This window comes from Salmo salar, chromosome ssa16 (assembly GCF_905237065.1).
Source record: "Salmo salar chromosome ssa16, Ssal_v3.1, whole genome shotgun sequence".
NCBI classification, from domain to species: domain Eukaryota; kingdom Metazoa; phylum Chordata; class Actinopteri; order Salmoniformes; family Salmonidae; genus Salmo; species Salmo salar.
Genome location: NC_059457.1, coordinates 48,367,540 through 48,381,365, shown reverse-complemented (window position 1 = coordinate 48,381,365; position 13,826 = coordinate 48,367,540). Strand labels below are relative to the sequence as shown.

At 43.6% G+C, this 13,826-nt stretch overlaps 1 protein-coding gene across 2 annotated transcripts; it reads right to left on the bottom strand.

Annotated features, from left to right (window-relative positions):
- Positions 1-183: 183 nt before the first annotated feature.
- On the bottom strand, positions 184-13,551 carry tab3 (TGF-beta activated kinase 1 (MAP3K7) binding protein 3). Of its 2 annotated transcripts, XM_014149487.2 has the most exons (8): positions 13,322-13,551; positions 12,222-12,267; positions 11,858-12,028; positions 8,482-9,739; positions 6,810-6,970; positions 1,872-1,965; positions 1,650-1,733; positions 184-1,020 (listed from the first exon to the last, which is right to left on the bottom strand). In XM_014149487.2, exons 3-8 carry the CDS (start codon positions 11,957-11,959, stop codon positions 869-871), a joined length of 1,851 nt encoding a protein of 616 aa, XP_014004962.1. In that variant the 5' UTR covers positions 11,960-12,028; positions 12,222-12,267; positions 13,322-13,551; the 3' UTR covers positions 184-868. The 2 variants fall into 2 exon arrangements, with proteins under 2 accessions (XP_014004962.1, XP_014004963.1); XM_014149488.2 differs by lacking the exon at positions 12,222-12,267 and having other exon boundaries at positions 13,322-13,550.
- Positions 13,552-13,826: the final 275 nt, after the last annotated feature.

Genomic DNA, 13,826 nt, shown 5'->3' with positions numbered 1-13,826 from the left:
AGCCCTTGCAAAATTGCTGTTTCTTTTGACCATTTAAATGTAAAAACAAATCACAGTAAGGTACTTAAATTGTTACCAAGCTAAAAACGGCTATATTGGACCTTTAAACTAAAATGCCACAAACTACAGGAAGTACAAAAAAACACGAGAAACTACAGGAAATATTCCAGGTGTAAGCAACAGTCACATAGAATCAGCTCCTTTATTAAGTACAGCAACTTGAGGCATTTGCACAGGAAAATTGACATTTTTAACACGGAATACAGTGTGGGCATAATATGCATACAAGTACCAGGAATATATTTATATGCAAGTCTCTTTAGTGTTTTTCATTTGATGAAAGGAGGAGCTCTTGGTACAGAGCTGATACAGTGTATAATCTACATTAGGATGAGTTCACCAGACCCTTTCTTTTAGCCATTGCATTGTCCCACTGTCAGAGAGAGTGCAGTGCAGCCCTGGCCATTTGTAGAGGAATGTCCCACTGTAAGAAGCGCCTGCGTTCGTCCACGGGGTTTGGGAATGGGCTCAGTCGTGTAAACAGGGCAGTCATTCATTCTGCAACGGAATGTTCACTCTGTAAACCACGCCTCTTCTTCCTGCGTACTTTAAAAACAACGCTCCAGTAGTTGTAGCCACACCCACTGTCCGCTCAACAGCTAGTCCCTCCTTTTTAGGTTTCCATGGGAACAGTCTTCCGCTTTCCTCTCCTGTAAAAATGCTTTCCTCCAATGGAAACAAGGGTCAAAGTGCAAGGGGGGGCGTTATCACACAAAGCCATGGGCGGGGACCAATTGGAGGAGTTTACAGGGATGGAGGAAGTAAGGGTGGGGGGGTGACTACTATCCGGGATAGGGCTGGACAAGGTTCAGGTGTAGCGCGGCATCTCGCACTGTTCACAGCGGTTGAGTGCAGGGTGGTTGAGGAAGGTGCATTCTTCACAGCTCCACTGGGCTCCCTCAAAGTCCTCGTCCCTCTGAGGGGGCCCCGCAGCTACAGGCTTGGCGTTCCGCTCCACCTCTGGGAGAAAGACAGAGTCTTAGCATCACACAGACAAACACAGCATATAAAGTCTTAGCATCACACAGACAAACACAGCATATAAAGTCTTAGCATCACACAGACAAACACAGCATATAAACAGTCTTAGCATCACACAGACAAACATAGCATATATAGTCTTAGTAAAAAAAATTGTACAAACAATAAGAAGTGGACACTCCACCACTGTTTTGGTAAAACGCTGAAGGATATGGCTGGAGAAAATGTAACCACTCAAATTCATAGACAGGGCTATGGATGCAAGGACTGACCATCCATGATACCAAAATTAGTTTGAACCATGTTCTGAGGTTATGCAGTGTTTGTCTACAACTATGTTGTTTACAAACAATGGAGTAAAACAAGCTTACATGTTGGGTTCTGACAGGGTACGACAGTTGAACTAAGCTCATGAAGCATTTATATTGGTTCTATTCTTCAATAATTAATTTGAGATAGATAGATATAGATATATATATATCTATATCTATCTATCATTCATTGAAAAGTATAAAAAGAAAAAAGGATGTATCAATTGCAGATTGCCCCTTTAAGTAAATTGTTACCAATGTTTACAATGGTACGATAGAGGACATCATGGTTCTCACCTTTCCTTCCTGGCTTGGGCGGTACCACAGGACCGGTCTGTATGTTCTTATAAAAGTTGTTCTCAGCTTTCGGATCAAACTTCCCTGTGGAAATGATACAATAAGTACAGCATTGGTAATTTGACTCCTGAATGGGTGTTCCTGTACACTGCATCTTCAAAAGCCTGTGTGTGTGTGTGTGTGTGTGTGTGTGTGTGTGTGTGTGTGTGTGTGTGTACACACCTCTAGACTGCAGCAGATCAGTCTCTTTCAGGGTGCAGTCGATATCAATCTGAAGCTGTCTGTTCAGACTGCGTAATCGGGTCATCTCTTCAGGCTGGAACAGGCACAAACACCAGTGGATTGGATGAGATAACAGAAGGTTTCCTACCAAATCTAATACTCTACAAAGACTTACAAATACCTATCTATGTGATAAGAATTAGATCAAAGCTGTTTGTGCATGCACATATACAGGTAACCGCTAAAATAAATGAAACACCAACATTAAGTGTCTTAATAGGGCGTTGGGCCAGAACGAGCCAGAACAGTTGCAATGCACCTTGGCACAAATTCTACAACTGTCTGGAACTCTATTGGAGGGATGACACCATTCTTCCATCATTTGGTGTTTTGTTGATGGTGGTGGAAAACGCTGTCCAGAATCTCCATTAAGTGTTCAATTGGGTTGAGATCTGGTGACTAAGACGGCCATGGCATAGGGTTTACATTGTTTTCATGCATTGTCATCCTATGAGGGCATAGTCATGGTAGCCAAAATAAATGGCCATCCCGGCATTTTTATACATGACCCTAAGCACGATAGGACATTCATTACTTAATTAACACTGGAACATCACCTGTGTGGAAGCACCTGCTTTAAATATACTTCGCATCCCTCATTTACTCAAGTGTTTCCATTATCTTGGCTGTTACCTGTACAGTATATGGTTATTTACGCTGAACAAAAATATAAAACACAACATGCAACAATTTGAAAGATTTTACTGAGTTCAGTTTATTTAAGGAAATCAGTCAATTGAAATAAATAAATTAGGCCCTAATCTATGTATATCTCATGACTGGGAATACAGATATGCATCTGTTGGTCACAGATACCTTTAACATAAGCTGTGGATCAGAACACCAGTCAGTATCTGGTGTGAACATTATTTGTCTCATGCAGCGCGACACATCTCCGTCGCATAGAGTTGATCAGGCTGTTGATTGTGGCCTGTGGAATGTTGTCCCCACTCCTCTTCAAACTTTCTGGATATTGGCAGGAACTGGAAAATGCTGTCGTACACATTGATCCAGAGCATCCCAAACATGATCAATGGGTGACATGTCAGGTGAGTATGCAGGCCATGGAAGAACTGGGTCATTTTCAGCTTCCAGGAATTGTGTACAGATCCTTGCGACATGGGGCTGTGCATTATCATGCAGAAACATGAGGTGATGGTGGCGGATGAATGGCACGACAATGGGCCTCAGGATCTCGTCACGATATCTCTGTGAATTTAAATTGCCATCTATAAAATGCAATTGTGTTCTCTGTCTGTAGCTTATGCCTGCCCAGTTGTGGAAAAAATACCCAATTGTCATACTTGAGTAAGAGTAAAGATAATTTAATAGAAAATGACAAGTAAAAGTGAAGCTCACCCAGTAAAATACTACTTGAGTAAAAGTATAAAATTATTTGGTTTTAAATATACTTAAGTATCAAAAGCAAATGTTATTGCTAAAATATACTTAAGTATCAAAAGTAAAAGTATAAATAATTTCAAATTCCTTATATTAAGCAAATCAAATGGCATCATTTTCATGTTTAAAAGAATGTATGGATAGCCAGGGGCACACAACAGACATATTTTACAAGCAAAGCATGTGATTAGTGAGTCTGCCAGATCAGAGGTAGTAGGGATGACCAGGGATTTTCTCTTGATAAGTATGTGAATTGGAGCGTACTTTTGGATGTCAGGGAAAATGTATGGAGTAAAAAGTACATTATTTTCTTTAGGAATGTAGTTAAGTAAAAGGTTGTCCATAATATAAATAGTCGAGTAAAAGTAAAGATACCCCCAAAACTACTTAAGTAGTACTTTAAAGTATTTTTACACTTCTGTTCCTGCCCATACCATAACCCCACCACGGGGCACTCTGTTGACAACATTGACATCAGAAAACCGCTTGTCCACGACACCAGACATGTGGTCTGCGGTTATGAGGCCAGTTAGACATACTTCCAAATTCTCTAAAACGATGTGGGAGGTGGCTTATGGTAGAGAAATGAACATTCAGTTATCTGGCAACTGCTCTGGTGGACATTTCTGCAGTCAGCATGCCAACTGCACGCTCCCTCATTTTAGAGTGGACATTTTATTGTCCCCTGTATAATGATCATGCTGTTTAATTAGCTTCTTTATATGCCACAGATGTCAAGTGGATGGGTTATCTTGGAAAAGGAGAAATGCTCACTAACAGGAATGTAAAACATTTGTGCATAACATTTCAGAGAAATAATATTTTTGTGCGTATGGAACATTTCTGGGATCTTTTATTTCAGCTCTTGAAACATGGGACCAACACTTTACATGTTGCATGAAATGTTTTGTTCAGTGTAGATACACAACATGCCCAAAAGTATTTGGACACCTGCTCGTCGAACATGTCATTCCAAAATCATGGGCATTAATATGGAGTTGGTCCCCCCCTTTGCTGCTATAACAGCCTCCACTCTTCTGGGAAGGCTTTCCACTAGATGTTGGAACATTGCTATGGGGACTTGCTTCCATTCAGCCACAAGAGCATTAGTGAGGTCAGGCACTGATGTGTTTCTTGGCCCAAGCAAGTCTCTTATTATTATTGGTGTCCTTTAGTAGTGGTTTCTTTGCAGCAATTCGACCATGAAGGCCTGATTTAACCAGTCTACTCTGAACAGTTGATGTTGAGATGTGTCTGTTAATGAACTGAAGAATTTATTTGGGCTGCAATTTCTGAGGCTGGTAACTAATTAACTTATCCTCCGCAGCAGCGGTAACTCTGGGTCTTCCTTTCCTGTGGCAGTTCTCATGAGATCCAGTTTCATTTTTAGACCTTCACGTATTAACCTCTCTTGGGGAGGTGGGACGCTTGCGTCCCACACACGGTTCACACTATTCAACAGTAGATTTGGATAGAAAACACTGAAGTTTCTAAAACTGTTTGAATGATGTCTGTGAGTATAACAGAACTCATATGGCAGGCAAAAACCTGAGAAAAATCTGACCAGGAAGTGGGAAATCTGAGTTGTAGTTCTTTCAAGTGATTGCCTTTACAGTATACAGTGACTTAGGGTTCATTTTGCACTTCCTAAAGCTTCCACTAGATGTCAACAGTCTTTAGAACTTTGTTTGAAGATTCTATGGTGAATTTGATGGGAACAACAGCCCAAGGAAGTAGGTGTCCCATTATAAGGCATGGGCTCAGTCACGCGCAAGGACTTGGGAGCGAGCTGAGTTCATATTCACTCCTAAAGAGAACGGATAGGTCCGGTTGGAATTTTATTGAAGATATATGTTAAAAACAACCTAAAGATTGATTCTATACATCGTTTGACATTTCTACAAACTGTAGTATAACTTTTTTGACTTTGTCTGGACTGAGTAAGCATGCGCGTTGTGGATTTGGATAGTGAACCTAACGCGCGAACAAAATGGATGTATTTGGACATAAAGATAATCTTTATCGAACATTTATTGCCGAGCTGGGTTCCTGGGAGTGCCTTCTGATGAAGATAATCAAAGGTAAGTGAATATTTATGTAATTTCTTAGTTTTATTGATTCCAAAATGGCAGGTTTCTGTTTGCTTGTTGTTGGTGTCTTCTGGGCTGTACTCAGATTATTGCAAATTGTGCTTTCGCCGTGAACCTTTTTTGAAATCTGACAAAGCGGTTACATTTAGGAGAAGTGTATCTATAATTCTGTGCATAACACTTCTATATTGATCAAAGTTTATGATGAGTATTTCTGTAATATGTGTGCTCATTCACTGGGAGGTTTGGAGGGAAAACATTTCTGAACATTACGTGCCAATGTAAAATGGGGTTTTTGGATATAAATATGAACTTTATCGAGCAAAACATACATGTATTGTGTAACATGAAGTCCTATGAGTGCCATCTGATGAAGATCAAAGGTTAGTGAATATTTTAGCTGTATTTCTGGTATTTGTGATGCATCTAGCTGCTTGGAAAATGGCTGTGTGGCTTTTCTTGTTTATGTGGTGTCCTAACATAATCTAATGTTTTGCTTTCGCCGTAAAGCCTTTTTGAAATCGGACAATCTGGTTAGATTAAGGAGAATCTTATCTTTAAAATGGTGTATAATACTTGTATGTGTGAGAAATTTTAATTATGAGATTTTTGCTGTTTTGAATTTGGCGCTCTGATTTTTCACTGGCTGTTGTCAAATCAATCCCGCTAACGTGATTCGCGTGTTAAGGGGTCACTAACAGGTTAATAGAAATGCATTCCAGGTGACTACCTCATGAAGCTGGTTGAGAGAATGCCAAGAGTGTGCAAAGCTGTCATCAAGGCAAAGGGTGGCTACTTTGAAGAATCTCAAATATTAAATACATTTTGATTCGGATAACACTTTTTTGGTTACTACATAATTCCATGTGTTATTTAATAGTTTTGATGTCTTCACTATTATTCTACATGTAGAAAATAGTAAAAATAAAGAAAAACCCTTAAACGAGGTGTTTTGACTGGTACTTTAGCTGTGCAGCGACACTCAACATCCAATCTGACAGAGCTTGAGAGGATCTGAAGAGAAGAATAGGAAAAACTCCCCTAATACAGGTGTGCCAAGCTTGTAGCATCATACCAAAGAAGACTCGAGGCTGTAATCACTGCCGAAGATGCTGTAACCTAACAAAATGTGGAAAAAGTAAAGGGGTCGGAATACTTTCCGAAGGCACTATATGTATGTAGCTAGTGAGTGTGTGTGTGCTATTGCATTTAAAGGTATGTGTGAGCGCACACATGCCACGTTATGTACTATGCCTTCAAAAGGTGTGTGTGTTCGTGTATGCATGTGTGATCACCGTGTGTGCCTTTACACTTCACAGGTGTGTGTTTGTGTGTGTGCACGCCATGTTATGTCCCTTCACATCTGTGTGTACCCCCCCTCTCTTACCCGGGGGATGAGGCTGCTGCTGTTGACTCGTCTGAAGCGTCTCTGGAGGGCGTCGTACTCCATGTCGTTGACATCTGCCTTCAGCTGCTCCACTTTCTGCCTCTCCATGAGCAGCTCCTTCAGCAGACGCTCCATCCGGGCCCTCTGGTGCAGCAGGAGAGCTGGGGGAAACAGTGAAGGGAACACAGCGCTTCAGATGGGATGAAGGAATACACAGGTGGATGTGCAGGAATGGTTCTGTGCACAGATGAACAAACGCAAACGAGCAAGCACACCAAATGCATACACACAGGAACACACCCTCACGTACATACTATAGAGTCCTGCATCGGGTCGGATACCCACAGTTCCCCGCAATATATATATATATATATTTTAATTATTTATTTTTTTAAATCAGCTGGCGGATCTGAATACTTCCCGAATGCACTGAATGTATGTAAATTCTTTAATTTTGACACACCTTTGCTATTCATAAACTGTCCATACGCACCCATATATACACTACCGGTCAAAAGTTTGTACACACCTACTCATGTAAGTGTTTTTCTTTATTTTTACTATTTTCTACATTGTAGAACAGTGAAGACATCAAAACTATGAAATAACACATATGGAATCATTTAGTAACCCACCAAAAAAGTGTCAAATAAAATCAAAATATATTTTATATTTGAGATTCTTCAAATAGCCACCCTTTGCCTTGATGACTGCTTTGACATATTTTCATTAAAAATGTTATTTTGATGAATTTATTCATACCATTTCATCCTTGCACAACATATAGTCCAAACACAAATCTAGGGTTGCTACCTAACCGGCTGGTAGTTCGTTCTATCGGTTCAATTGCCAGAGACGCAACCAGTCGTTCAGTCTTTTTGTTCTGTATCTATGGACGTGACCCAGTTGGTTCTAAATGTTCCATTGCCATACCGGCTGGCAGCGTTCTTATCCCTTGCTTGCTAGCCAGTCATGTCAAACCGTGCAGACAGAATAACAGTAGCTGCATTTGTTTAAGCTGTTTTCTAGTGACATTTTTTGGATACATTCATAACAACGAACTAATGATGCAATTTCATCTGGCGTAGAAAATGTACTCTCTTATCAGGACTCTGTTGTTCGAGAGCTAGCCAACAACACAGCTAACCCAATCACTTCAAACTGAAGCTGGAAAGACTGCAAACTAGCTGCACTTCGTTTCGTTTGTCCTGTTATCTATTGAAATATACAAAGAACTATCCATAAAAATTATGTAGATTCATGATTTCAACCTGCTGAGAAAAGCTGCCTACCTGTCCGTCTCATCCCGACTCCCAACACGTTCATTATTATGGGACAGCTGAAGACCCAATTTGAATAATGAAACAATGTTAGTCTAAAAGAAATGGGAGATGATCCCTTCCATAAAAAGCATCTAGACATTAAGTTTATAAACTGCCTGGCTGATGAGACAGAGGAATTGCGCAGTCAGATGGAACAGAGTAAATAGGCATTTTAACGTCATAGATTTAGCCGGTGGTAACTTGTGGAATAGACATAGGCTGGAATGTGGTTTTAACCGATAAACATTTAGGATTAGACCCACCCATTTTATAAAGAGCAAATAAGCGCACTGGTAAACACAGAAATGCGTGCGCACACACACACTTATCCATCCATAAGCCGTGCCTACCCTGGGTGTAAGCGTAGTCATCGGAGCCCGAGCTGGACCGGCGGGGCATGCGGTTGGCGATGTGGCTGGCGATGTTACCGGGCAGAGCCGAGATGGGCAGGATAGGCGCCGGGGCCAGCGCATGGTGCTCCCCCTGGTCCACCATGTTGAGCAGAGACTCAGGAGGGGAGCTTGAGGGGGGCCTCTGCTGGGCCTGGCCAGGGGACACTTTGATCTTAAAGGTGTAGCCCGCCTGGCTGCCCGGCTGGGGCGAGGAGGCAGGTCTGGGCCGCGCGGGGCCCTGGTGCAGGTAGACCCCGGGGTGGAATGCGGCGGGGCCCCCGCCACTAAGGCCTCGCTGGGGTGAGCTGGGTGAGGGGCTTGTGGCCATGTAGAGCGTCTGGCCCGGGGGACAGTGGACGGGGGAGTTGCTGCGGGGCCGTGTACCCTCCAAGGTGATCTCGATCTGGTTCTTCAGGGAACTCTTGGGCAGGTAGGGCCGGTAGATGGGCTGCTGCTGTTGGTGGTGCTGGTGGTATGGCATGCTGGCCAGGGTGGGAGGGCTGATTGGCAGGAAGACATGGGTCTGCTGGTGCTGGGGGTGGGGCTGGTGCTGGTGTTGGACTTGATGCTGGGGCTGTACCTGCTGTTGGGGTTGCACTTGGTGGGGTTGGTGCTGGGGTGAGCTATAGGGGGACTGGTAGGTGGGAGTGGCGTAGGGCGAGGGCTGATACACAGGCTGCCCGGGCGAAGGCCAAGGAGAGGGCTGGGGGCTCTGGGAGGGGGAGGGACGGAGGTAGAGGGCATTGCCGCCACTGTTACCATAGTGACCGACGGGGATATGCAGGGCCTGGGGGGCATTGGGAAGGTTCTGGGAGAGGGTGACTGTGATGGGATTCATGGTGTAGCGGGGAACGGGGGAGTAGGTAGGGGACATGCCCTGCATAGGAGGAGGGGTGGGGGTGCTGGCTGAGCGTCCCCCGTGCTCCTTCATGAAGAAGGGGTTGTACCCCGGCGAGGGTGCCATGGTGGCGGGGGCCGAGAGGGGTTCCTGGAAGCCGGCCCGCGGAAGCTCGATGTGACCGTCGCTGGAGCTATGCACCAGGGAGCGCCCACCCCCGTTGGGCTTGCCCACCTCCGGGGGGGGGTAGCCCAACTGGATGTGCAGCATGTGGTTCCGGCTCAGGCGAACCTCCTCCGGACTGTGGAACTCCCCATAGAGGTATCTGTTACTCTCCTGAGCCAGTAGGCGGCAGCATATATCCAGGTTATTGTTGTTCTGGAGGAGAGGAGACAGCAGAACAGCAAGCTCAGTGATGGAGGCCAGACTGGAGTTCTATAGCGGTCACTGCTCTCTGTCTATTAACTGTAGAAAACAGAGGGTCACTAACCCCGACTAAATCGTCGACTAAACCCCACAAACAGCTGTCAATGTTCAACTTCATGTGTAACAGCATACAGGAACTTCAACAAGAAAATGAGTACGTTTGTAGCCTGTTGTGTATCTATGCTTCCAAAATGGCACCTTAACATTTTGTGTAGACCGAGCACGCGTGTGCCATTGCGCGAATGTTAATTTTGCACATCCACACCAGACGCAATCTAGACACGCAGGTTGAAATGTCAAAACGAACACTGAACCAACTAAACACAGCAAAAAAGAAACGTCCCTTTTTCAGGATCCTGTCTTTCAAAGAAAATTCGTAAAAATCCAAATAACTTCACAGATCTTCATTGTAAAGGGTTTAAACACTGTTTCCCATGCTTGTTCAATGAACCATAAACAATTAATGAACATGCACCTGTGGAACGGTCGTTAAGACACTAACAGGCTGACTGCACTGCTCGCGTCGCATGCGTGAGCTTTGCAAAATAAATTTAGAAATCTATATTATTCAATTATTGTGCGCACCAACGAGTGTCCGCTCAAGGTGGAGGGTCTGTCATGGTCTGGGGCGGTGTGTCACAGCATCATCGGACTGAGCTTGTTGTCATGGCAGGCAATCTCAACATGTGCATTACAGGGAAGACATCCACCTCCCTCATGTGGTACCCTTCCTGCAGGCTCATCCTGACATGACCCTCCAGCATGACAATGCCACCAGCCATACTGCTCATTCTGTGCGTGATTTCCTGCAAGACAGGAATGTCAGTGTTCTGCCATGGCCAGTGAAGAGCCCGGATCTCAATCCCATTGAGCACGTCTGGGACCTGTTGGATCGGAGGGTGAGGGCTAGGGCCATTCCCCCCAGAAATGTCCGGGACCTTGCCTTGGTGGAAGAGTGGGGTAACACCTCACAGCAAGAACTGGCAAATCTGGTGCAGTCCATGAGGACCAGATGCACTGCAGTACTTAATGCAGCTGGTGGCCACACCAGAAACTGAATGTTACATTTGATTTTGACCCCCCCTTTGTTCAGGGATACATTATTCCATTTCTGTTAGTCACATGTCTGTGGAACTTGTTCAGTTTATGTCTCAGTTGTTGAATCTTGTTATGTTCATACAAATATTTACACATGTTAAGTTTGCTGAAAAGAAACACATTTGAGAGGATGCTTCTTTTTTTGCTGAGTTTATATTAATTTGGGGACAGGTCGAAACACATGAATGATTCACGGACATGCTGTTGCTAGCTAATTTGTTCTGAGATATAAACATTGGGTTGTTAAATGCACACTGTCCTTTTTTCCCTGGATCTTCGTAGAATTTTGACCCATTTCGAGTCACAAAATAGTGTGTTCTCTAGTCTGACATTTAACCCCCAGATAAAAGATAGAAGGGGAAATAATAGTTTCTAGTAGGGGCGGCAGGTAGCTTAGTGGTTAGAGCGCCAGTAACCGAAAGGTCGCGAGATCGAATCCCCGAGCTGACAAGATAAAAATCTGTTGTTTTGCCCCTGAACAAGGCAGTTAACCAACTGTTCCTAGGCCATCATTGTAAATAAAAATGTGTACTTTACTGACTTGCCTAGTTAAATAAGGGTTAAATATAATTTTTTTAATATCAAATAGTAATCTCTCCTCCATCAGTAGTCTTCTTCTTCTGACTGTCGGTTGGCAACCAACTTTAAGGTGCATTACCACCACCAACTGGACTGGAGTGTGGACCTCAGTTCATCTTTCAATCACCCACGTGGGTAAATGCTCTTAAAAACCAATGAGATGGGAGAGGTGGGACTTTAGCACCTGACTACGCAGTCGCGTGCGAGCAGTTTAGATGAAATTATTGAATAAAATGTAAGTGTATTTTTATTTTGCAGAGTGGTCTGCATGTAATTCCCTATGCAGTACACTACTTTTAACCAGGGCTAATATGGCTCTGGTCAAAAGTAACACAATTGGGTGCCCTTTGGGACGTAGGGTGTGCTCATAGCTGTCTGTCTGCTGTATCCTACCTGCAGAAGGCACTGGGACACTACTCCCTCTGGGATCTCGGGGAAGCGCTGCTTGAGGTCCTGCAGGATGTGATAGTCTAGCGGAGGGCCTCCCTGCGCCATCCTGAGCCCAGAGAGTCACTGACCCCACAGCCGTAAACGCTGCTGCTGCACCTGTGCTCCTCTCATCCCCTACACACACACACACACACACACACACACACACACACACACACACACACACAGTCAGTGTCAACATGGAAAGTTTGCATCAATCTTCAATCATTATCGTGTCACATCAGCCCATCCATACACCAGACAGTATTAAAAGTCTGTCTCCAAATCAGTACTTTAAATAGAAGCACAAGTCAGTCGTTGAGCTTACATTCGAAAGGTAGGAGGCTTTTTGGCAGCTTTGTTCAGCGGCTCCTCTGCAACAATAACAATTAGGCAACACATGTTATACACAGGTATCGGCCCTAAAGACCAGACAGACAAGCCGACATTACGATAAAGCAGCAAAGATAGTTTAACTGGGCTAAAACTGGTCGAGAACCCCATCGGACAATTCACATAACAGGCAGATTTGGCTGTTACAGAAGCATGGCATGGATCTGTCTCTGTTGTTTGTTTAGTCATCTCACTGCACCAAGCAACGACCCGAAATCCAAGACAGATAACATGACAATGTTGGCAAGTGTTACCCAACGTTAGCTAGCTCATATTGAACACTAACGTGGTAGCTAGCAAAACTAGCAAAGCGTTAGAATCATCGACAACAGTGGCATTTAAGCCATCTAGCTACCTGACTAACGTTAAAGCGTTAGCTACCTACCGTTATCCCTCTGCAGTGGACACTGATCTGACTCATAATTTGTGGTGAACCATGCTACAACGTCAACTGGTAACTAGCTAGCTAGTTTCTTTAGACATAGAGCTTAACTTAGACTGAACCAAGCTAACTACCTAGCTTTCACCAACATAAACAAAATAGCGCACCGTCCAAGTACTAGTAAGTTAAGTAACCAACCAACTAGTTACATTAGCTAGCTAATGTTACCTGGCTGGCTAACTAACTGTAAGCTAGCCAACTTAGTGGTTTTTGATAAGCTCGTTATATATACACTCAATCATGATGCGAATTGATAATGGCTACGAGTAACTAACTAGTAACCATAAAGTTTCGAGCTAAAGAGTAACGTTAGCTAGCTAACGTAAGATAGCTCGCTAGAGGCCAACTTCTTAAGGTGGTATGCTGACCAGAAAGGCACACAACAACAAGCACGCTGACATAGAAGCTAGCTAATAACGTTAGCCAGATAGCTGGCCACGGTTCCTTTCTTTATATATTAAATAACTAGCTACTGTACAGATAGACTTAAGCTAACTACAGAAGTGATATGGCTACCATTAGCTTTCTTGCTGACTTTTACATCGAAACCAAGCCAAGGCGGACACCATAGCTTGCTAGCTACTTCGACTTACCATGAGCTTACTCACTCTTGTCATGAACCATTATAACGTTTAAGAGAAAGCACGTTAATGTGATATTTTCCGAAAGTGACAGACGAATATGTATTTCACTCTTGACGGATAAAGCGATTATGTTACATTCCAAGACAAGGCCGTCGTCAATACAACGTACGAAATTGCCTCTATCGCGAAAGATGTCACTCACAGTTTATCAAACCAGGAAGTTGTATTTTGCGCCCTTGTTCTTCGATGAGGTTTAACGCTGGTTGGCATCCAGTAAATGTTGCATTACCGCCATCAACTAGACTGGGGGTATAAATCCCTTTTACTTTGCATGGGGAAAATTAAAACAAATAAATATATCCTACCATCTAACCCTACACTCATTAATAACCCACCTCCCTATTTCACTATTTAAACGTATCTAGTCCTACCTCAGGTCAACGAACAAGAAGGACTGGACACCACCACTCAACACACCCTGTACATCTTCTGACATAAAATGTCATACACCCAA